Raw genomic sequence first — 25,693 nt, 5'->3', positions numbered from 1 at the left:
CGGGTCAGGCCCCACCTCAGAGAATTACAGCTCATTCTACTAGATCAGTCTCCACTTCGTGGGCTTTTACGAATGAAGCTTCAGTTGATCAGATTTGCAAAGCGGCAACTTGGTCCTCTTTGCGTACATTTACTAAATTCTACCGTTTTGATGTATTTGCTTCTTCAGAAGCAGTTTTTGGTAGAAAAGTTCTTCAGGCAGCTGTTTCAGTTTGATTCTTCTGCTGATGTTTTAAGTTTTTCTTTTCTTCATGAGAATAACTTATATTTTGGGTTGTGGATTCATTTTTCAGCATATGGCTGTTGTTGATTTTTATCCCTCCCTCTCTAGTGACTCTTGCGTGGAGTTCCACATCTTGGGTATTTGATATCCCATACGTCACTAGCTCATGGACTCTTGCCAATTACATGAAAGAAAACATAATTTATGTAAGAACTTACCTGATAAATTAATTTCTTTCATATTGTCAAGAGTCCATGAGGCCCACCCTTTTTATGGTGGTTATGATTTTTTGTATTAAACACAATTATTTCCAGATTCTTTTGTTGATGCTTTTTACTCCTTTCTTTATCACCCCACTTCTTGGCTATTCGTTAAACTGAATTGTGGGTGTGGTGAGGGCTGTATTTATAGGCATTTTGAGGTTTGGGAAACTTTGCCCCCTCCTGGTAGGATTGTATATCCCATACGTCACTAGCTCATGGACTCTTGCCAATATGAAAGAAATGAATTTATCAGGTAAGTTCTTACATAAATTATGTTTTTTGTATTTGTACAACTGCTGGGGTACATTTTTTATGAACAGTAAAAAGATGACTGTTTAAAATTTAAAGTTACAGTATCGTTTTTTTTGTCCCAAAAAATGTTGTTAAAAATTTGACTGTGTTTGAGCATATACTTTGCTGCCATAGTATTATGGATGTTGTTACAAGCTCTTAAAGAGACAGTAACGTTTGTTTTTTCATTTTTTTGTTAAAAAAAAAAATATTCTTTATCTTAGTATGGACCTAGGAGCTGTACAAAATGTTACTTGCTCCATGTGTTTGGATGCTAATGTGGAACCACCAATCCCTTTCTGCCCATCATGTATTGAAAGAGCCTTGAGTTATAAGGAAAAGATTTTTCATGAGCAAAATTTTTCAAGGGCGGATGCTTCTCAGGAGTCTAATGATGAGATTCAGAGTTTGCCGCAGCTTTCTCCCCAAGCGTCCCAAGATTTAACGCCCGCACAAGCAGTGCCCTGTACTTCTGTTCTAGCACCTGCTGGAGTTACCTTAAAAGACATAGCTGCTCTTATGTCTTCCACAATTTCTGATGCGTTGTCTGCTTTTCCTATGCTACAAGGCAAGCGCAAGAGGAAGGACAACCAAGTAGTAACTGAGGTTTCTGATTCAATGGTGGCAATCTCGGAGGTACCCTCCCAGGGAATGAAGTTGGAGGTTATGGAGATTCTATCAGAAGGCGAAATTTCAGACTCAGAAGGTTCAGTACCTTTGACTGATTCAGAGGTTGTATATTTCAGGTTCAAACTAGAACACCTCCGCCTGTTGCTCAGGGAGGTTTTAGTTACTTTAGACAACTGTGATTCTACAGTAGTGGTCACGCCGGCGAAGTCGAGTAAATTGGACAGATATTTTGAAGTTCCCTCTTACTCAGAGACGGTTTTCCAGTACCGAAACGGACTTCGGAGATTATCTCCAAGGAATGGGAGAGACCAGGTATTCCCTTCTCTCCATCTCCTTTTCAAGAAGATGTTTCCTGTAGCGGACGCTATCAGGGACACTTGGCAGACGGTGCCTAAGGTAGAAGGAGCTATTTCCACTCTAGCCAAGCGAACCACTATTCCCATTGAGGATAGTTGTGCCTTCAATGATCCCATGAATAAGAAGTTGGAGGGTCTACTGAAAAGGATTTATGTTCACCAGGGTCTGCTGTTGCAGCCGGCGGCATGCATTTCTACGGTCACTAGTGCAGCAGCTTACTGGTTCGATGCTCTGTCTGAGTCTCTCAGAACTGAGACCACTTTAGAGGAAATCCAAGATGGGATTAAAGCTCTAAAGTTAGCTAATGCCTTTATTACAGATGCTTCCCTTCAAATTACTAAATTGGCAGCTAAAAGTTCGGGGTTTTCTATCCTTGCCCGCAGAGCCTTATGGTTAAAACCCTGGTCTGCGGACGTATCGTCCAAGTCAAAACTTCTGGCAATTCCTTACAAGGGAAAGACCTTGTTTGGACCTGGTCTGAAGGAAATGATCTCCGATATCACAGGAGGCAAGGGTCATCTCCTTCCTCAAGATAAGAGAAGTAAACGGAAAGGACGGCAAAGTAATTTTCGTTCCTTTCGAATAGAGGTAAACAAGCCATAAAGCCTGCTGCTGAATCCAAGACAGCATTAAGGGCATGCCTCCAATCCAGGACCGGATCTGGTAGGGGACAGACTTTTATTCTTTGTTCAGACTTGGGTGCGGGACGTTCAAGATCCCTAGGCCAGTGTTTTTCAACCAGTGTGCTGTGAGAGATCCTCAGGTGTGCCGCGGCAGACTGACAACATTGTGACATATTTTTTAAATTTTGCTTGTTTTTTATTTTGAGTGAGATGATGACTGATGGGGGGAGGGGACTTTTCCTAGTGCGGGGGTGTCCCTATTTCAAATTTTGAAATATTGGGAGGTATGTGACAGGCTCATCAGGCGTCATTTACAGCCATGACATATTGACATTCATTCACAGACAATCATTATGATTGTTTGTGAATGAATGTCAATATGTCATGTATAGTTTGTAGGAGGCATGGCATGACAGCACAGTGTGTGTGTATGTGTGTGTATATATATATATATATATATATATATATATATACACATACACTGTATTAAGTTACAATGTGTTATTTTGTAAAATTTTGGGATGGTGGTGTGCCGCAGGATTTTTTCATGTATAAAAGTGTGCCACGGCAAAAAAAAGGTTGAAAATCACTGCCCTAGGCTATAGTGTCCCAGGGATACAGATTGGAGTTCAAACATTTTCCTCCCCGAGGAAGGTTTCTTCTTTCAAGGTTATCTGCAAACCAGATAAAAAGAGAGGCGTTCTTACGTTGTGTAAGAGACCTCTCCTCCCTAGTAATTGTAGAGTAATTGTCCCAGTTCCTGTACAGGAACGCGGACTGGGTTTTTATTCCAATCTGTTTATAGTTCCCAAAAAGGCGGGAACTTCCAGACCTATTCTAGACTTCAAGAGTCTAAACAAGTTTCTCAGAGTTCCATCATTCAAGATGGAAACTATTCGTACCATTCTTCCATTGATCCAGGAGGGTCAATTTATGACGACAGTGGATTTAAAGGATGCATATCTACATGTTCCTATCCACAGAAATCATCACAAGTTCCTGAGGTTTGCGTTTCTGGACAAACATTTTCAGTTTGTGGCGCTTCCTTTCGGTCTGGCCACGGCACCCAGAGTTTTCACAAAGGTTCTGGGTTCTCTGCTGGCGCTTCTAAGACCACGGGGCATTGCGGTGGTGCCTTATCTGGACGATATTCTAATCCAGGCGCCGTCTTGTCCACAAGCAATGGATCATACCGACATTGTTCTATCCTTCCTGAGAACTCACGGGTGGAAAGTAAATCTAGGAAATAGTTCCTTAATCCCAAAGTCAAGGGTGACCTTCTTGGGAACTCTAATCGATTCTGTATTGATGAAGATTTTTCTGACAGAAGTCAGGAAATCAAAGATTATAGATACCTGTCGAGCACTTCAGTCCACTCCTCGGCCATCAGTGGCTCAGTGTATGGAGGTAATTGGACTGATGGTAGCGGCAATGGACATCATTCCGTTTGCTCGGTTCCACCTCCGGCCTCTGCAGTTAAGCATGCTCAGGCAGTGGAATGGAGATTATGCAGACTTGTCTCCTCGAATAATCCTGGAACAGGAGGTGAGGGACTCTCTTCAATGGTGGTTGTGTCAGGATCATCTCTCCCAGGGAACCTGCTTTCGCAGGCCGTCCTGGGTGATAGTGACAACAGATGCCAGTCTTCTAGGATGGGGAGCCGTCTGGGGTTCCCTAAAGGCTCAGGGAGTGTGGACTCAAGCAGAGTCTCTTCTTCCTACAACATTCTGGAACTGAGAGCGATCTTCAATACTCTTCTGGCCTGGCCTCAGTTAGCTTCGGCCCAGTTCATCAGAATCCAGTCGGACAACATAACGACAGTGGCTTACATCAATCATCAGGGACGAACAAGGAGTTCCTTAGCGATGACCGAGGTAGCCAAGATAATTAGGTGGGCAGAGGTCCACTCTTGTCATCTGTCAGCGATCCACATCCCAGGGGTGGACAACTGGGAGGCTGATTTTCTGAGCAGGTAGTCTTTTCATCCGGGAGAGTGGGAACTCCATCCGGAGGTGTTTTCCATCCTGATCCTCAAATGGGGTCGGCCGGAGTTGGATCTTATGGCATCTCGCCAGAATGCCAAGCTACCGAGATACAGGTCGAGGTCCAGGGATCCCCAAGCGGCATTGATAGATGCTCTGGCGGCTCCTTGGTCCTTCAATCTTGCATACCTATTCCCTCCGTTTGCGCTTCTTCCTCGGGTCATTGCTCGAATCAAGCAGGAGAGGGCATCGGTGATCATCATCGCTTCTGCTTGGCCTCGCAGGATTTGGTATGCAGACCTGGTGGGCATGTCATCCCTGCCACCTTGGAGACTTACCTTAAGATATGGCGTAAATATCTTTATTGGTGTGAATTCAAGGGCTACTCATAGAGTAGAGTTAGGATTCCCAGAATTTTATCATTTCTCCAAGAGGGTTTGGAGAAAGGTTTGTCTACAAGTTCCCTAAAGGGTCAAATTTCTGCCTTGTCTGTTTTGTTACACAAACGTCTGGCAGATGTTCCAGATGTACATTTTTTTTTTCAGGCCTTGGTCAGGATCAGGTCTGTGTTCAGACCAGTTACTCCTCCATGGAGTCTGAATTTAGTTCTTAAGGTTCTTCAAGGGGTTCCGTTTGTGCCTATGCATTCCGTAGATATTAAGTTGTTATCTTGGAAAATTTTAGTTCTTGTTGCTATTTCTTCAGCTCGTAGAGTGTCTGAACTCTCGGCGTTGCAATACTCTTCGCCTTATTTTATTTTCCATTCGGATAAGGTAGTTTTACGTACTAAACTAGGTTTTCTACCTAAGGTTGTTTCAGACAGAAACATTAATCAGGAGATTGTTGTTCCTTCTTTGTGTCCTAATCCTTCTTCTCAGAAAAGAACGTCTTCTGCACAATTTGGACGTGGTCCGTGCTTTAAAATTTTACTTACAAGCAACTAAGGACTTTCGTCAGTCTTCTTCTTTGTTTGTAATTTTCTCTGGAAAATGAAAGGGTCAGAAAGCTACGGCTACCTCTCTTTCTTTTTGGCTGAGGAGTATCATCCGCTTTGCATATGACTCTGCTGGGCAGCAGCCTCCTGAGAGGGTTATGGCTCATTCCACTAGGGCTGTTGCTTTTTCATGGGCATTCAAAATTGAAGCTTCTGTAGAACAGATTTGCAAGGCTGCAACTTGGTCCTCTCTTCACACTTTTTCTAAATTTTACAAATTTTATACTTTTGCCTCGGCTGACGCTGCTTTTGGGAGAAAGGTTCTTCAAGCAGTGGTGCCTTCTGTTTAGGTCCCTCCCGTATCATCTGTGTCCTCTAGCTTGGGTATTGTATCCCATAAGTAATGAAGATGATCCGTGGACTCATCGTGTCTTTAAGAAGAAAAGAAAATTTATGCTTACCTGGTAAATTTCTTTCTAGACACGATGAGTCCACGGCCCCCCTGTTCTTTAAGACAGGTGGTTATTTTTGTAAACTTCAGACACCTCTGCACCTTGGCTTTTCCTTTCTCTTCCTAACTTCGGTCAAATGACTGGAGTGGGAGGGAAGGGAGGTGCTATTTATCAGCTCTGCTGTGGTGCTCTTTACCTCCTCCTGCTGACCAGGAGGTAAATATCCCATAAGTAATGAAGATGATCCGTGGACTCATCGTGTCTAAGAAGAAATAAATTTATCAGGTAAGCATACATTTTCTTTTATATAACTGCTCCGTGCCATGTCTATTTACAAATGCTGCGCTACCTCAATATCAATATACTGTTTTGTGACCTCATTCCAGGCTCCCGGCAGTCAGGGGCTCAATTTGTTCCGTATTGGAGCAGAGGCGTTGTGTCAAACAGGAGAGCGAGTTATTCTGCCGCGCTATGTGAGAGAAGGTGGCCATGCGCAGCACCTGATTGTAACCCAGGTAAGTATTATTATTTATAAAACAAAGATCTAAAACTTGTAAGAGACAGAACAAAATTTACAAACACATACAGGAGGGATTGAGGGCCCTATTCCCGTGTGAATTTACAATCTAGAAGGGTAGGAGGTTGGGAAACAGGAGGTGAGGACTGCAAGATTGAGAAAGATGTTAATACAGAGTTAGATGAGGGAAATATTAGGTAAGTGAAATTAATTTATTATTGAGTTGGGTGGTAGGCTTCTCTGAACAGAAAAGTCTTCAGGGAACATTTAAAGGAAGACAGATTAGGGCAAAGCCTGACAGCACGAGGGAGAATGTTCCAGAGGGTATGTGCTGCACGACAGAAGTCCTGCAGTCTAGCATGAGAGGAGGTGATAGTCATGGATGCAAGGAGCAGGTCATTGTTGGATCTTAGTGGGCAGGCAGGAGTATACTTGTGTATTAGAGAGGATAGGTAGAGGGGAGCGGTGTTAGTGAGAGCTTTGTATGTAAGGGTGAGAATTTTGAATGTAAATCTGCTGTTAATGGGGAGCCAATGAAGGGACTTGCAGAGAGGTGCAGCAGATACAGAGCGACGGGAAATGTGGATCAGCCTAGCCGAGGCATTTAGAATGTATTGAAGGGGGAGAGGCGGGAAAGAGGAAGGCCAGTAAGTAGGTTATTGCAGTAGTCAAGTCGGGAAATAACAAGATAGTGGATTATTTGCTTTGTGGTTTCAGCGCTCAGAAAAGGGCGAATTTTGGAAATATTGTGTAGATGGTTGCGGCAGGATGTAGAAAGTGATTGGATATGGGGGATGAAGGATAGATTTGAGTCAAGTGTAGCTCTGAAGCAGAAGACTTGGGGCGATGGGGAAATGGTGATGCCGTCAATGGGGATAGAGAAGTCAGAAGTCGGCGTAGAGCTTGAGGGGGGGGGGGGGTAAGAAGGAGCTCAGTCTTGGACATGTTAATCTTTAGGTGTTGAGAGGGCCATCCAGGAAGAAATACCAGATAAGCAGTCGCTGACATGAGAAAGGACAGAGGGAGAGAGAGCAGGGGTGGAGAGGTAGATCTGGGTGTCATAAGCTAGAGGTTATATTTGAAGCTATAACTGTTGATAAGTTTACCCAGCGAAGAAGTATAAATGGAGAAGAGTAGAGGTCCCAGAACAGATCCTTGAGGTACTCCAACAGACAGAGGCATTGGAGAGGAGGAGTCGCCAGCAAATGACACAGAAAAAGACCTGTGAGAAACATAAGAGTGAATCCAGGAAAGAGCAGTGTCACAGAGGCCAAAAGAGCTAAGGGTCTGTAGGAGGAGGGGGTGGTCAACTGTGTCAAAGGCAGCTGAGAGGTCAAGTAAGATGAGTATAGAGTAGTGGCCAATATTTTCTTCTTAAACGGGGAGAGGCCACAGCTGCATTCATTACTTTTGGGAAATACAGAACCTGGCCACCAGGAGGAGGCATAGACACCCCAGCCAAAGGCTTAAATACCTCCCCCACTTCCCTCACCCCCCAGTCATTCTTTGCCTTTCGTCACAGGAGATTGGCAGAGAAGTGTCAGAAGATTTCGGAGTAGTCTCTTATGGAGAGTAGTACTCTTTGAGATGGGACTGAAGTTTTAAGTAGTCCTGTCAACCTCTCAGTGAGAGCATGGATGAAAGTTAGAGTCCGGAGATGCAGGGAGAGTCTTTCTGCGAAACCATTCAGACTCATATTAACAGCTCCATAAGCAATCAGAGTTGACGAGTTTCGCTGCCTGCTTTCTTCACTCAAGTCCATGACAGAAGCAATGCTACTATATGTCACATTTGAAGGGCTGTGTTACTGTTCCACTGCTTAGATTCTGGAAAGATAGTTTAATTTTTTATACATGTATGATAACGCAAGAAGACAGGGTCACAGTGCGACTCCTTTTATCTGTATAGAATCAAAATTAATATCTCCTGAGTGGGATTATTGAACAGTGGGGAATAATATGTTTATTTGATTTTATGCTGCTTTTATGTGTGAGATGTTATGGGCTCATAGGCCGTTATGGAATATACAGGTTTCACTTTGAGAGCCATGCAGCTTATAAGCTTTCTCATAGCATGGAAGGTCCTGCATTGTGCTTGTGATTTTTTTTTTTCCCCCCTCTTTCCTGACCGGGTGTCTATCTGAGAGGAGTCCTAACTCTCTCTACTGTCTGGGTCATGGGAGGTGGTGAGTGCCCCAGCCATTGGGATATAAAGGTGCAGTTTTTTTAATAAAATAAGATTTTTTATTTCTATAGTTCTCCGGTTATTGCACTAGCAATGGAGGATTCTGTTACTTAGAGGGCATTCCCTCTATTCCTAAAGAGTAATTCCTGTTTTATATTGTGAGGCCTTAGTTCCGCCCCCTCAATTATGTTCCATATGCCTTGATGTGATAATATCAAACATGTTTGATACCACTGAGCCGGGGCCTGGACTCAAATATCTCCATTGTCTCAGGGGGCAAGGGTGAACTCCTACCGCAAGACAATATGAACTAGTCTAAGGGACCATTTTCGTTCTTTCGTTCTGATAAAGTCCATGTCAGCAGTCCTCCGCTAAGCCAGAGCAAACCAAGAGCTCTTGGAAGCCGGAATAAATCCAAGCAGAGCAAGAAGCCCGCCGAGTCTAAGTAGGCATAAATGGGCGGTCCCCGGTCCTCTTCTGGATCATGTAGGGGGCAGACTGTCGCTCTTTTTTTTAGTTGCTTGGTTCAGGGGCGTGCAGGATCCATGGGTCCTGGAAGTCATAGCTCATGGTTACTAGATAGGTTTCAAGTCTCAGCCACCCAAGGGCAGTTTCCTCCTCTCTCTCCTGTCTTCCTGACCAGAAAGGAGGGAAGCCTTTCTGGGGTGCGTACGGGATCTGTCCTCTTAGGAGTTTTTGTCCCGGTGCCTATCGCAGTGAGAGGTTTGGGATACTATTCAAACCTTTTCGTGGTCCCAAAGAAGGAGGGAACTTTCTGTCTGATTTGGACCTAAAGTGCTTAAACAGGTTTTTAAATGTCCCCTTGTTCAAGAGGGAGACAATAGGTCCATTCTTCCCCTCGTTCGAGAAGGGCAGTTCATGACCACGATAGATCTCAAGGATGCTCCCTTCACGTACCAATCCTCAAAGACCACTTCCAGTTCCTAAGGTTTGTGTTCCTGGACCAGCACTTCCAGTTTATTGATCTTCCGTTTGGTCTGGCTACAGCTCCAATACATTTTTTGAAGAATGGATCATTCGGAATCTCTCCTCTGTCTTCTTCAATCCCATGGATGGAAGATAAATCTAGAGAGAGTTCTCTTGTATATAGTACCAGGGTAGAATTCTCGGGTACTATAATAGACTGCATAGACATGAGAATATTTCTAATAGACCAGAGACGTTGCAAGCTAGCTTCAACATGTCTTGCCCTCCAGACCTCCTTAGGGCCATCTGTGGCTCGGTGTATGGAGCTGATTGGTCTCATGGTGTCCAGCATGGACATCATTTCCTTTGCCAGGTTTCACCTCAGACTATTGCAACTGCACATGCTGAAGCAGTGGAACGGCGATCATTTGGATCTGTCTCAACAGATTTCTCTGGACAACTGATGAACTCGCTCTCTTGGTGTTTTTGTATATATATATATATTGTTTGAAGTATATATAAATATGTTATAATGTGGACTAAAGTGCTTGGATGTGCGCCAAAACCTGTTTTTGTGTTTTGTTATTTTGGTCACTTTGGCAGCACTCCCACAATATGTGTGCTAATATATAAAAGGCTTTTTTTTCTATCGGGTGGTGTGCTTAACCAAACCCCTCCTCTGTTGTTGTATTAAATAGGGAGCTGACCAAATCCCTTCCCTTTGGTTAAAGCACACCACCCAGCCCAGGTGTGTTCCAGATAATGTAATTGTGGTGTATATATGTGTGTATATATATATATATATATATATATATATATATATATAATGCTAGGGACTTTCATTCTGAGCAGACATGGTTTGAGACATAGTACTGCAATGTTGGAATTCTGTATATGGATATTAGAATCGAATGACTCAGCCCAGCAAAACTAAACTGATTAGTGTTAGGACCAGTCTATTTTGGGACACCTTGTAACTGGGGACTGGCTTAGCAGAATATGGCCATATTGTGTGACTAAGATCCCATTTTTATTTAAAAGGCAAAACTTTTTGCAGCATAAATATATGTTAATAATATTGTGAGACAATGATCCCAATTTTATTTTAACAATTTAAAGAATATTTAGCAGTCAAATATATTGTTTGTAGTATATATAAATGTTATAATGTGGACTTAAAGGGACAGTCTAGTCCAAAATAAACTTTCATGATTCAGATAGGGCATGTAATTTTAAACAATTTTCCAATTTACTTTTATCACCAATTTTGCTTTGTTCTCTTGATAATCTTAGTTGAAAGCTAAACCTAGGAGGTTCATATGCTAATTTCTAAGCCCTTGAAGGCCGCCTCTTCTCTCAGGGCATTTTGACAGTTTTCACCAATAGAGGGTGTTAGTTCACGTGTTTCATATAGATAACACTGTGCTCATGCACGTTGAGTTCCAGTGAGCCAGCTCTGATTGGCTAAAATGGATGTCAGTCAAAAGAACTGAACTAAGGGGGCAGTTTGCAGAGGCTTAGATACAAGGTAATCACAGAGGTAAAAAGTATATTAATATAACTGTGTTGGTTGTGCAAAACTAGGGAATGGGTAATAAAGGGATTGTCTATCTTTTTAAACAATAAAAATTCTGGTGTAGACTGTCCCTTTAAGTGCTTGGATGTGCGCCAAAACCTGTTTTTGTGTTTTGTTATTTTGGTCACTTTGGCCACTTTGCCAGCACTCCCACAATATGTGTGCTAATATATTAAAAGGCCTTTTTTTCTATCAGGTGGTGTGCTTAACCAAATCCCTCCTCTGTTGTAATATTTCTAATAGACCAGAGACGTTGCAAGCTAGCTTCAACATGTCTTGCCCTCCAGACCTCCTTAGGGCCATCTGTTGCTCGGTGTATGGAGCTGATTGGTCTCATGGTGTCCAGCATGGACATCATTTCCTTTGCCAGGTTTCACCTCAGACTATTGCAACTGCACATGCTGAAGCAGTGGAACGGCGATCATTCGGATCTGTCTCAACAGATTTCTCTGGACAACTGATGAACTCGCTCTCTTGGTGTTTTTGTCCGGATCACTTGTCCCAAGGGACATCCGTCTCAAGACCTTCCTGGGTGTTTATGACTACGGTTGCGAGTCTGTCAGGATGGGGAGTTGTTTGGGGTGCCAGGAAGGCACAGGGCCTATAGATAAAGGCCTTAACGTAGCCGAAACGTGTTGACCAAAGCTGGTAAGCACAATTTCACTACCCTCTTTTGGTGTCTGTACATTCTACACTATTGTTTACAATTTACAGGTACATCCAGGAAGACACTCGACGGGATCACCAGGATTCACTTGAGAAACAGTTCTAGCAAATCACAAGTTGGTTGACTATTTACCATTTGGGAAATTTCACTTTTCTGCTGAACTAGGACTGTATTTTGTTTGTATTGTATGCATTTATGGAGTTTTTTCACAAACTTTAGTTTCTTTCATGTAATTGGCAAGAGTCCATGAGCTAGTGACGTATGGGATATACAATCCTACCAGGAGGGGCAAAGTTTCCCAAACCTCAAAATGCCTATAAATACACCCCTCACCACACCCACAAATCAGTTTTACAAACTTTACCACCCTATGGATGTGGTGAAGTAAGTTTGTGCTTGATTTTCTTCTGTGATATGCGCTTCTCAGCATTTTGAAGCCCGGTTCCTCTCAGAGTACAGTGAATGTCAGAGGGATGTGAAGGGAGTATCACCTATTGAATGCAATGGTCATCCTAACGGGGGTCTATTTTATAGGTTCTCTGTTATCGGTCGTAGAGATTCATCTCCTACCTCCCTTTTCAAATCGACGATATACTCTTATATATACCATTACCTCTACTGATAACCGTTTCAGTACTGGTTTGGCTATCTGCTATATGTGGATGGGTGTCTTTCGGTAAGTATGTTTCTTTTTAAAGACACGATGAGTCCACGGATCATCATCCTTACTTGTGGTATATTCACCTCCTGGTCAGCAGGAGGAGGCAAAGAGCACCACAGCAGAGCTGTTAAATAACTCCTCCTTCCCCCCCCCCCCACTCCAGTCATTCTCTTTGCCTACGTTAGTGATAGGAAGAGGTAAATTGAGGTGTTAGAAAAGATTCTTCAATCAAGAGTTTATTATTTTTAAAGTAGTGCAAGAGAGTGCTGCTTTGTTCTGGGGTGTAGCCGTAATCCATATCAGTCTCTACAGTCAAGCTTTTGGTGGCTTTAGAGCAATAGGAACTGGTGGGACATAATTCTCACTGCGCCTCCTATACATTGATGCTGCCCTTCTCCTGACAGCCTAAGCAAAGTTAACTCAGGCTTTTTGATTTCCACAGCGTTATGGGAGGGAGAGGACCTCCTAAACCTGCTGAGATGCCCTGCTGTCGGGCAGAATATAAAGGTAAGTGCTGACTTTGTTTTTATTCTGGGAAACAATAATATGTCAGAGGCAAGTGGGCACTTTAACTGTTTTCATGTTACATAAGGCAGAGATCCTTATGTAGGGACATCTATCTCTCTTGTTAATAGAGGGTAATGGAGGACAGATATGAGTACAGGCACTGGGGCTGGGGAGCTCATTTTTATTGTTGGTGGTGTTTTTTTTACTGTGACGTCCACGATGGGCAGGGCTAGCGGTTTGCGTGTTTTCAGGGTATTAACTGCGCAACTCTCAGCTGTAGCTGCCATAGCCTGCAAGGAAGGCGTCGGCTCTTTGTGGCTCTACAACCGCATGGTTTCCTAACAAAAGCATGCGGTTATAGCGTTATTGCTTTATTACACATCCGGATCGTTCCTGCTTCAGAGATTGAGGGAGTGTGTCCATTTTAGCAGAGTTGCTGAGGTGTAGGGGTGTTTGAATTTTTTTCTGTTTAGCTACTGGGATACGTTTTTAGCTATGACAGTAAAAAAGTTAACTTTTAAAATTTAAAGTCACAGTAACGGTTTTTGTTCTGTTGTCAAATTTTTTGAATATTGAATAATTTGATTAATTTGTCTTGTTTTATTGAACACATAATTCCTAAATAGTAGATAAAAAAATTCTAGCTAAATTTAAAGAGACAGTAACGTCTTAATTTAAAATAATAATACATTTTATTATACTGTTTTTTTTTATTGTGTTCAGTATGGACTTAGGAGCTGTAGAAAATGTTACATGCTCCATATGTTTGGATGCAAATGTGGAACCACCAATCCCTTTCTGTCCCTCATGTATTGAGAGGGCTTTAAGTTATAGGGATAAGATTTTTCATGAGCAAAATTTCTCTAAGGCGGATGCTTCTCAGGAGTCTAATGATGAGAGTCAGAGTATGCCGCAGCTTTCTCCCCAAGAGTCCCAATCTTTAACGCCCGCACAAGCAGTGCCCTGTACTTCTGCTCTAGTGCCTGCTGGAGTTACCTTAAAAGACATAGCTGCTCTTATGTCTTCTACAATTTCTGGTGCGTTGTCTGCTTTTCCTATGCTTCAAGGCAAGCGTAAGAGGAAAGACCACCATATTCTCAGTGAGGTTTCTGATGCAATGGTGGCAATCTCGGATGTACCCTCCCAGGGAACTGAGATAGAGGGTATTGAGGTTCTATCAGAAGGCGAAATTTCAGGCTCTGAAAGTTGATTACCTTTAACTGATTCAGAGGTTGTATTTCTCTTTCAAGGTGTATCCAGTCCACGGATTCATCCTTTACTTGTGGGATAGTCTCCTTCCCTACAGGAAGTGGCAAAGAGAGCACACAGCAGAGCTGTCCATATAGCTCCCCCTCTAGCTCCACCCCCCAGTCATTCTCTTTGCCGGCTCTAAGCACTAGGGTCTCTCTCGGGAGGGTAAAGTGAATGTGGTGTTAGAATTGTAGTTTTTATTATCTTCAATCAAAAGTTTGTTATTTTAAATGGTACCGGTTTGTACTATTTACTCTCTAGCAGAAAAGTGATGAAGATTTCTGCTGAGAGCAAAATGATTTTTTTTTTTTTTTTTTCAAAAGCTTTATTGAATGAACAGCCATAATGTTACAACTGCATTCAAATTGTCATGTGTCACTGCAAGTGACACATAATATACGATACATTGATAACACGGATTGATTTTCTCAAGTGCTATACATATATAACTTAACAACAAAACATCTGGTCATTTTTATCAATCACATAAGTGCTTCAAAAGGGTATCAATTAACAACTATTATAGCCGAGTGCGTCGAGGCAGGGCCTTTACATATATTAAGACTATGCAGTGTTTAGGTGCATAGGAGAATAAGTCACTATGCGGCCCACAATGTACTTGACTCAGTCGGCGTGTTCTGTCCTTTGAAGAAGTTGGGGGACATTGAATGGGGGAATCAAGGGAAAAGCCAAGGTAGGAAGGAAAGAGACAGAGAAAAGGTTAGAGGTTAGGGAAGGGAGAGTAAGAGGAGCAAGATAAAAAAAAAAAAAACCTGACTGTGTACCACGAACCACCAAGAACACCTCGTATAAAGCAAACAACGGTCATCTCACGGGAGCTACAACGATCTACAGATCCCTGCCCTCCCAGATTAGTGTCATATACTCGTGTGTTTCTAGCTTCCCGATTCTAAGATAGTGGAACCTCTCTAGATTTAGTAAGTCCCTCACCTCTGCCCTCCACTCCTCTAGGTTTGGTGTCTGAAGTGATTTCCAGTGTCTCGGTATGAGACCCTTGGCCCCGTTCAACATTAAGAGAAACAGATGACGTTTAGCTTCCATAGCCATCTTTGGGAGCTCATGATAGATCAGATACTTAGGGTTCGGTGGGAGAATAATCTGTAGAAGCCTGCCACTTTCGTGAAATACACTCTCCCAAAAGGGCTGTATAAGTGGGCATTGCCACCATATGTGCAGCATCGATCCCTCCTCCCCGCAGCCTCTCCAGCACTCCCCACCAGCCCGAGGGTAAATTTTTCTCAGTCTCTGAGGACTAAGATACCACCTGCTCAAAAACTTGAAATGCATTTCCTGGAGCCTAGCTGACACGGATGCTCGTTGGGCTTTGCTGAAAATCGACTGCCAAGTCTTGGCCCCAATCTCAACGCCTAGATCTCTTTGCCAGGCAATAGCATAAGAAGGCAACACCTCTCCATTCCCCTCCATGAGTAGTTTATATAAGATTGAAATCAAGTGGCGCGGTGGGGTCTCCGAAGTGCACAGCGTCTCAAAGTGCGTACTCTGTTTAAGGAATCTCTGTTCCCAAGGGTGCCAATATAGTGGTTCAGTTGAGCCACTCTGAACCATGAAGAAAAAAGTTCACGATCCCATTCAGCGAGTTCCCTTTGTGTTTTAATTTTCCCGCGTATTAGCGCGTTGGAAATGGTGACTTCCGATAATGGATAAGACGAGCCCGTGGAGTGTGTTTTGTTGGCAATGCCAATGTCTGGGTTTTCCCGGACTGGTATCAGCGGGGAAACCATCGTGGAAATATGATTCCCCGCCCTGAGTAATCTGTCCCAGATCTGCAGGACGTCTCCAATCAGGGGATAATGGGCAATCCAGCTTGGGCGGAGGCTAGGGCTAATCCATGCGAGTGCACCAACATTTTCCCTCCGGAGGATCTCCCTGTCCAAGGATATCCATGCCTTGTCCTGTGATCCACGACACCACTCCACGACGCATTGGAGAGAAATTGCCTTAAAATAGTCACTAAGTCGAGGGACACCCGCCCCTCCTCTACTCCTGGGAAGATACATTGTTTTTTTTTGTATCCTCAGCCTCTGCCCCCTCCAGATGTATGTCTCCATAGCTGACTGTATTTGATGGATTAAATGGCTAGCGGAGGCCAAAGGGACTGCCTGCATTATATATAAAACTCTGGGCAGGACATTCATTTTGATGACGTGAATTCGTCCCATCCAGGAGATGGTTTTATTTCTTTCATGTAATTAGCAAGAGTCCATGAGCTAGTGACGTATGGGATATACATTCCTACCAGGAGGGGCAAAGTTTCCCAAACCTCAAAATGCCTATAAATACACCCCTCACCACACCCACAAATCAGTTTTACAAACTTTGCCTCCCGTGGAGGTGGTGAAGTAAGTTTGTGCTAGATTCTACGTTGATATGCGCTTCGCAGCAGGCTGGAGCCCGGTTTTCCTCTCAGTGTGCAGTGAATGTCAGAGGGATGTGAAGAGAGTATTGCCTATTTGAATTCATTGGTCTCCTTCTACGGGATCTATTTCATAGGTTCTCTGTTATCGGTCGTAGAGATTCATCTCTTACCTCCCTTTTCAGATCGACGATATACTCTTATATACCATTACCTCTACTGATTCTCGTTTCAGTACTGGTTTGGCTTTCTACTACATGTAGATGAGTGTCCTGGGGTAAGTAAGTCTTATTTTTTGTGACACTCTAAGCTATGGTTGGGCACTTTTATATAAAGTTCTAAATATATGTTTTTAAACATTTATTTGCCTTGATTCAGGATGATCAATATTCCTTATTTCAGACAGTCAGTTTCATTATTTGGGATAATGCATATGAATTAATTATTTTTTCTTACCTTAAAATTGACTTTTTTCCCTGTGGGCTGTTAGGCTCGCGGGAGCTGAAAATGCTTCATTTTATTGCGTCATTCTTGGCGCGGACTTTTTTGGCGCAAAAAATTTCTTTGTCATTTCCGGCGTCATACTTGTCGCCGGAAGTTGTTCGTGTTTGCGTCATTTTTTTGACGTTTTGCGCCAAAAGTGTCGGCGTCACCGGATGTGGCGTCATTTTTGGCGCCAAAAGCATTTTGGCGCCAATAATGTGGGCGGCTTTTTTGGCGCTAAAAAATGTGGGCATCATTATTGTCTCCACCTTTTCTCACATTATTTAAGTCTCATTTTTCATTTGCTTCTGGTTACTAGAGGCTTGTTCATTTGCATTTTTTCCCATTCCTGAAACTGCCTTTTAAGGAATTTGATAGATTTTGCTTTATATGTTGTTTTTTCTCTTACATATTGCAAGATGTCTCAGATTGACCCTGGATCAGAAGCTACTTCTGGAAAAACACTGCCTGATGCTGGCTCTACCAAAGTTAAGTGTATCTGCTGTTAACTTGTGGTAACTGTCCCTCCGGCTGTAGTTTGTGATGAATGTCATGATAAGCTTGCTAATGCAGATAGTATTTCCATTAGTAATATTCCATTACCTGTTGCTGTTCCATCAACATCTAATACTCAGGATGTTCCTGTTAATATAAGAGATTTTGTTTCTAAATCTATTAGGAAGGCTATGTCTGTTATTCCTCCTTCCAGTAAACGTAAAAGATCTTTTAAAACTTCACATTTTTCAGATGAATTTTTAAATGAACATCATCATTCTGATTTGTCTGTTTCTGATGATGATTTTTCTGGTTCAGAGGATTCTGTCTCAGATATTGACACTGATAAATCTTCATATTTATTTAAAATGGAATTTATTCGTTCTTTACTTAAAGAAGTTTTAATCGCATTAGAGATGGAGGAATCTAGTCCTCTTGATACTAAATCCACTAAGCGTTTAAATTCGGTTTTTAAACCTCCTACAGTTATTCCGGAAGTTTTTCCTGTCCCTGATGCTATTTCTGAAGTAATTTCTAGGGAATGGAATAATCTGGGTAATTCATTTACTCCTTCTAAAAGGTTTAAGAAATTGTATCCTGTGCCATCTGACAGATTAGAGTTTTGGGACAAAATCCCTAAAATTGATGGGGCTATCTCTACTCTCGCTAAACGTACTACTATTCCTACGGCAGATAGTACTTCCTTCAAGGATCCTTTAGATAGGAAGATTGAATCCTTTCTAAGGAAAGCTTATTTATGTTCAGGTAATCTTCTTAGGCCTGCTATTTCTTTGGCTGATGTTGCGGCAGCTTCCACTTTTTGGTTGGAGGCTTTGGCACAACAAGTGTCAGATCATAATACTCATAGCATTGTTAAACTTCTTCAACATGCTAATAACTTTATTTGTGATGCCATCTTTGATATCATTAGAGTTGATGTCAGGTATATGTCTTTAGCTATTTTAGCTAGAAGAGCTTTGTGGCTTAAAACTTGGAGTGCAGATATGTCTTCTAAGTCAACTTTGCTTTCCCTTTCTTTTCAAGGTAATAAATTGTTTGGTTCTCAGTTGGATTCTATTATTTCAATTGTTACTGGGGGGAAAGGAACTTTTTTACCTCAGGATAAAAATCTAAAGGTAAATATAGGGCTGCTAATCGTTTTCGTTCCTTTCGTCAGAATAAGGAGCAGAAGCCTGATCCTTTCCCTAAAGGAACGGTTTCTGTTTGGAAACCATCTCCAGTCTGGAATAAATCCAAGCCTTTCAGAAAGCCAAAGCCAGCTCCCAAGTCCACATGAAGGTGCGGCCCTCATTCCAGCACAGCTGGTAGGGGGCAGATTACGATTTTTCAAAGAAATTTGGATCAATTTGATTCACAGTCTTTGGATTCAGAACATTGTTTCACAAGGGTACAGAATAGGTTTCAAGGTAAGGCCTCCTGCAAGAAGATTTTTTCTTTCTCGCATTCCAATAAACCCAGTGAAGGCTCAAGCATTTCTGAAATGTGTTTCAGATCTAGAGTTGGCTGGAGTAATTGTGCCAGTTCCAGTTCTGGAACAGGGTCGGGGGTTTTACTCCAATCTATTCATTGTACCAAAGAAGGAGAATTCCTTCAGACCAGTTCTGGATTTAAAAATATTGAATCGTTATGTAAGGATACCAACATTCAAAATGGTAACTATAAGGACTATTCTGCCTTTTGTTCAGCAAGGGCATTATATGTCCACAATAGATTTACAGGATGCATATCTGCATATTCCGATTCATCCAGATCATTATCAGTTTCTGAGATTCTCTTTTCTAGACAAGCTCCAAGGATTTTTTCAAAGGTGCTCGGTGCCCTTCTCTCTGTAATCAGAGAGCAGGGTATTGTGGTATTTCCTTATTTGGACGATATCTTGGTACTTGCTCAGTCTTCACGTTTAGCAGAATTTCATACGAATCAACTTGTGTCATTTCTTAAAGAACATGGTTGGAGGATCAATTTACCAAAGAGTTCATTGATTCCTCAGACAAGGGTAACCTTTTTAGGTTTCCAAATAGATTCAGTGTCCATGACTTTGTCTCTGACGGACAAGAGACGTCTGAAATTGGTTTCAGCTTGTCGAAACCTTCAGTCTCAATCATTCCCTTCGGTAGCCTTATGCATGGAAATTCTAGGTCTTATGACTGCTGCATCGGACGCGATCCCCTTTGCTCGTTTTCACATGCGACCTCTTCAGCTTTGTATGCTGAACCAGTGGTGCAGGGATTATACAAAGATATCACAGTTAATATCTTTAAATCCGATTGTACGACACTCTCTAACGTGGTGGACAGATCACCATCGTTTAGTTCAAGGGGCTTCTTTTGTTCTTCCAACCTGGACTGTGATCTCAACAGATGCGAGTCTGACAGGTTGGCGAGCTGTATGGGGGTCTCTGACAGCGCAGGGGGTTTGGGAATCTCAGGAGGCGAGATTACCAATCAATATTTTGGAACTCCGTGTGATTTTCAGAGCTCTTCAGTCGTGGCCTCTTCTGAAGAGAGAATCGTTCATTTGTTTTCAGACGGACAATGTCACAACCGTGGCATATGTCAATCATCAAAGGGGGACTCACAGTCCTCTGGCTATGAAAGAAGTATCTCGGATACTTGTATGGGCGGAATCCAGCTCCTGTCTAATTTCTGCGGTTCACATCCCAGGTATAGACAATTGGGAAGCGGATTATCTCAGTCGCCAGACGTTACATCCGGGCGAATGGTCTCTTCACCCAGAGGTATTTCTTCAGATTATTCAAATCTGGGGTCTTCCAGAAATAGATCTGATGGCCTCTTATCTAAACAAGAAACTTCCCAGGTATCTGTCCAGATCCAGGGATCCTCAGGCGGAGGCAGTGGATGCATTGTCACTTCCTTGGAAGTTTCATCCTGCCTATATCTTTCCGCCTCTAGTTCTTCTTCCAAGAGTGATCTCCAAGATTCTAAAAGAGCGTTCGTTTGTTCTGCTGGTGGCTCCAGCATGGCCTCACAGGTTTTGGTATGCGGATCTTGTCCGGATGGCTACTTGCCAACCTTGGACTCTTCCATTAAGACCAGACCTTCTATCTCAAGGTCCTTTTTTCCATCAGGATCTCAAATCATTAAATTTGAAGGTATGGAGATTGAACGCTTGATTCTCAGTCATAGAGGTTTCTCTGACTCCATAATTAATACAATGTTACAGGCTCGAAAATCTGTGTCTAGGAAGATTTTTTATCGAGTCTGGAAGACTTACATTTCTTGGTGCTCTTCTCATCAATTTTCCTGGCATTCTTTTAGAATTCCTAGAATTTTACAATTTCTTCAGGATGGTCTGGATAAAGGTTTGTCTGCAAGTTCTTTGAAAGGACAAATTTCTGCTCTTTCTGTGCTGTTTCACAGAAAGATTGCTAATCTTCCTGATATTCATTGTTTTGTACAGGCTTTGGTTCGTATAAAACCTGTCATTAAGTCAATCTCTCCTCCTTGGAGTTTGAATTTGGTTCTGGGGGCTTTACAAGCTCCTCCGTTTGAACCTATGCATTCTTTGGATATTAAATTACTTTCTTGGAAAGTGTTGTTCCTTTTGGCCATCTCTTCTGCTAGAAGAGTTTCTGAGTTATCTGCTCTTTCTTGTGAATCTCCTTTTCTGATTTTTCATCAGGATAAGGCGGTGTTGCGGACTTCATTTAAATTTTTACCTTAAGTTGTGAATTCTAACAACATTAGTAGAGAAATTGTGGTTCCTTCATTGTGTCCTAATCCTAAGAATTCTAAGGAGAGATCGCTGCATTCTTTGGATGTAGTTAGAGCTTTTAAATATTATGTTGAAGCTACTAAAGATTTCCGAAAGACTTCTAGTCTATTTGTTATCTTTTCCGGTTCCAGGAAAGGTCAGAAGGCCTCTGCCATTTCTTTGGCGTCTTGGTTAAAATCTTTGATTCATCATGCTTATGTCGAGTCGGGTAAGACTCCGCCTCAAAGGATTACAGCTCATTCTACTAGGTCAGTTTCTACTTCCTGGGCGTTTAGGAATGAAGCTTCGGTTGATCAGATTTGCAAAGCAGCAACTTGGTCTTCTTTGCATACTTTTACTAAATTCTACCATTTTGATGTGTTTTCTTCTTCTGAAGTAGTTTTTGGTAGAAAAGTACTTCAGGCAGCTGTTTCAGTTTGATTCTTCTGCTTATAATTTCAGTTTTTTTTTTATTATAAGATTAAAACTTTATTTTGGGGTGTGGATTATTTTTTCAGCGGAATTGGCTGTCTTTATTTTATCCCTCCCTCTCTAGTGACTCTTGCGTGGAAGTTCCACATCTTGGGTATTTATTATCCCATACGTCACTAGCTCATGGACTCTTGCTAATTACATGAAAGAAAACATAATTTATGTAAGAACTTACCTGATAAATTCATTTCTTTCATATTAGCAAGCGTCCATGAGGCCCACCCTTTTTTGTGGTGGTTATGATTTTTTTGTATAAAGCACAATTATTCCAATTCCTTATTTTTTATGCTTTCGCACTTTTTTCTTATCACCCCACTTCTTGGCTATTCGTTAAACTGATTTGTGGGTGTGGTGAGGGGTGTATTTATAGGCATTTTGAGGTTTGGGAAACTTTGCCCCTCCTGGTAGGAATGTATATCCCATACGTCACTAGCTCATGGACTCTTGCTAATATGAAAGAAATGAATTTATCAGGTAAGTTCTTACATAAATTATGTTTTTCCCACGACGCAAAGTCCCGCAGAACATCGTCTCTGATGCGTTTATAATTCCCATTAACAATGTCTTTAACCGACAAGTCCAATGTGATACCCAAGTATTTCAAATGTCCTGTCGTAATTTTCAATGGGCAGTGAAAACCCTGCGTCGTGAAAATATCTTGGGGCATTGAGATGTTCAAAATTTCTGATTTTGAGAGGTTAAGCGAGAAATCCGATACCCGACCAAACATTTCAAATTCTTCGAGTGAGGTCTGTAGAGACAGGGCATTGTCAGCAAGGGTCAATAGAACATCGTCGGCGTACATTGCCAACTTGTGCTCCACACCTCCCGTTCTAATACCGCTAATATCTGGATTAGCTCTGATATGACTCGCCAACACCTCCATAACCATGGCGAAGAGCAGGGGTGACAACGGGCACCCCTGTCTCGTACCGTTGGAGATGGGAAAGGACCTTGAAAATAAGCCATTCACTCGGACCCTAGCGTTAGGGTTGGAATATAATGAGGTAACAAAATTTGTAAAGCGTGCACCCAAGCCCACTTTCTGCAGTGTGTGCGGCATAAAGGTCCAATTAACCCTGTCAAAGGCTTTCTCCGCATCCGTTGACACAAGGATCAACGGCGCGGAGTTGGCCCGTGCGTAGGAGATCAGTTGGATAACCTGTAGGGTATTATCCCGTGCTTCGCAGGCTGGTATAAATCCCACCTAATCTGTATTGACCAGCTGGGGCAGAAATTTTTTGAGGCGGTTTGCCAATACTTTGGCCAGAATCTTCACGTCACAATTAAGCAATGAAATAGGCCTATAACTGCTGGGTTGGTTTTCAGGTTTACCGGGTTTCGGAATAACCGAAATAAAGGCTTCTAACATTGAGCGTGGTAATATAGGGGTTTCAGATAACTGATTGAACAGTTTAAGCAGGTGAGGTGTGAGGATGTCAGCAAATTTTTTATAGTAGCGTGTCCCGAACCCGTCTGGGCCGGGGCTTTTTCCCACTGGAAGGCTCTTAATGGCAGCCAAGATCTCCTCAGAGGCAATGGGTGCATCTAGTTGTTCCGCCTCCTCCATGGACAAACATGGGAGGTTAGCTTTCGCGATGTAATCTCGGATATCCTGTTCAGGAATCTGCTCTTTTCCTGTGGCCCCTTGCCTTTCAGCGGGGGTATGTAAATTATAAAGGGACTCGTAAAAGGTCCCGAACGTGTTGGCTATAGATTGGCCGTCTCTGTACCTTCCGCCCCCCTTGTCAACTATCTCATAGACATAGGACCGTAACCTCTTCCTCGCCAGGGCACGAGCCAACCATTTACCCGCCTTATTGCTGTGCTCAAAGAACTGTTGGCGCAATATAAGCGCTTTTTTGTGTTGTTCTTTCTGCAGGTGTCGCAACAAGGCGTCTCTAGCAACAGCCAGACTTCTCTGCTTCTCGAGGTTGTTGGGTTGGTCCTTGTGGGCCAATTATTTTTGGTCCACTTGGTCCAATAGGGTATTATAGGTGTCTCTTTTGGATTTACGCAACGCTGCGCTGTGCTTCATCAATAAGCCTCTAGTCACACACTTATGAGCCTCCCAGACGACAGAGTTGTCCATAGACTCGTTCGCGTTTAAACGGAAGTATTCTTCAATACTGCCGTGTAATTTTTGAGTTGAGTGTATCGTCAAGTAGATATTCGTCCAATCTCCAGATGTACGGTGTTATCGGAGTAGTAGGCCAGTCGATTGTGCATCTGACTGGGGCGTGGTCAGACCAAGTAATCGGGTTTATAGTGCAATTTGTCGTGACCGTCAGACCCGTCGAGTCAGTGAGGAGATAGTCTATCCTCGTGTATTTCTTGTGAGGGAAGGAGTAAAAGGTATAATCCCTGTCCGTCGGGTGGAGAGTCCGCCAAATGTCATGAAGGGCTAACTCTTTAAAAGATCGAATCAGGTGTTTAAGCACTTTGTGCGGAGCGCTGGAGAGGCCATCCGAGGCGTCCAAAGCTGGATTCAGAGATACATTGAAATCTCCCCCCACATATAATGTTCCCCTCTGAGTCTCATGCAATTTAAGCGCTACATTCTTAAAGAAGATATCCTGAGCTCTGTTTGGAAAATAAAGGTTGGCCAGGGTCATGGGCCTTCCGTATAGTGTGCCTGTCAATATTAGGTACCTACCGTTGGGATCTTTTAGTGTCTGCTCTATTTGGAATGGGACAGTATGACGAAGCAGGATCCCCACACCATTCTTTTTGGTTGGTCCAGAGGCAAACTGAGCCACTGGATAGTGTTTATTGAACCACTTAGGTTCTCTTAGCTTTGAATAATGTGTCTCCTGAATGAACACAATATCACCTCTCAATCTATGCAGATCTCGGGTAATAATGGAACGCTTCTCTGGGCTATTTAGGTCTTTAACGTTTATGGTGTAGAGGTCCAAAGTGTGTGATCTGGTCCACGGACACATGTTAAAAATAAAAATAATAAAATAAAATATAAAAAAAAAAAAAAAAAAAGGGGGGGGGGGAAAGGGTCAGAGGGGGGGGGTAGCAAAGCTAAGGAGGAATTGGATTTGTGAAGCAAGAGGGGATGGTCTGTAGTGGGGGGGGTGAGAATTTAGAGAGGAGGAGTAGAGGGAAGCAGAGAGGGGTCCCCAGGCGAACCAGAGACCAGAGGTCTAAGCTCCCCTCTGCTAGCCTAGTATAGTCTGGGGAGTAGAAAGCAGTGAGAAGGGAAGAGGACAGTCAGTGAACAATAGGAGGTAGTAACCTCAGCATTCTTATGAAGAATTATAATTACAATGTTAAACTTTGTAGGTAAAGTAACCCTAAAACAAGTATATATTAAATGTCAGAACCTATATATAAACCAATCGCGTACATCATAGGATCAGAGGAAAATAAAATAACGCTAAAGCTAGATCCCCAATGTTATATATTAATCCATAGAGGGCTCCCGACCCACCCGCCCGCAACACACACAGACCCGTAACAAAGAGATGATCAATTAACTTTCTTCCCATCCTTATGCAACCTGATCGTGTAAAGCTATATTTATATGCATCTCTTCCTTTCTTGCTAATCTGTTTATATGCTAAGTACAATATATTAGCTGTAGGTGGAGATTCAGTCTCCTTTCCATCTCCAGAGGCCTTATAACTCTGTGCAGTTGCCAAAGGGGACTGAAACAAGCTTTATTAGGCATTATTACTCAGATTGTGTGAAAAAGAAGGGAAAAAACAACATATTAATGAAATAAACAAAATGTATACTCAAATATATTCAATCTGCTACACAAACCGATATTAAGAGCTGGTGCAGCACTGAGACAGGGCTATAGGCAGTCCCAAAGTCAATTCTTCCTGTCTGCTGCTGCTGACCAAATCTTGCTCATAAGAAAAGAGTTGATCTAAACCCCTGCATTCAGGCAAAAAGGTCTAAAGATTTGTTACTTAGAAATCACCATCAGTACTTCAATTATTTTAAGGCAAATTGGGCAATGTTCAACTTATCTGTCCTGAAGCTCAGCTGGGCTGTAGGTCTCTGGTAAGGAGGTCTCTTTCTCCGTTAGA

At 42.5% G+C, this 25,693-nt stretch overlaps 1 protein-coding gene across 1 annotated transcript in view; it reads left to right on the top strand.

The window, feature by feature from the left end:
- Nucleotides 1–25,693, top strand: part of TAF1C (TATA-box binding protein associated factor, RNA polymerase I subunit C) — a 385,888-nt gene that overhangs the window by 287,870 nt on the left and 72,325 nt on the right. Inside the window, exon 17 of the mRNA XM_053699633.1 lies at nucleotides 6,141–6,269. Coding sequence (XP_053555608.1) covers nucleotides 6,141–6,269 — 129 coding nt within the window. The remainder of the gene's footprint in view (nucleotides 1–6,140; nucleotides 6,270–25,693) is intronic.

Source organism: Bombina bombina, chromosome 2, assembly GCF_027579735.1.
Source record: "Bombina bombina isolate aBomBom1 chromosome 2, aBomBom1.pri, whole genome shotgun sequence".
NCBI classification, from domain to species: Eukaryota; Metazoa; Chordata; class Amphibia; order Anura; family Bombinatoridae; genus Bombina; species Bombina bombina.
Note: the sequence above shows the minus strand (reverse complement) of the source record. Positions and strands in the feature narration are given on the sequence as shown.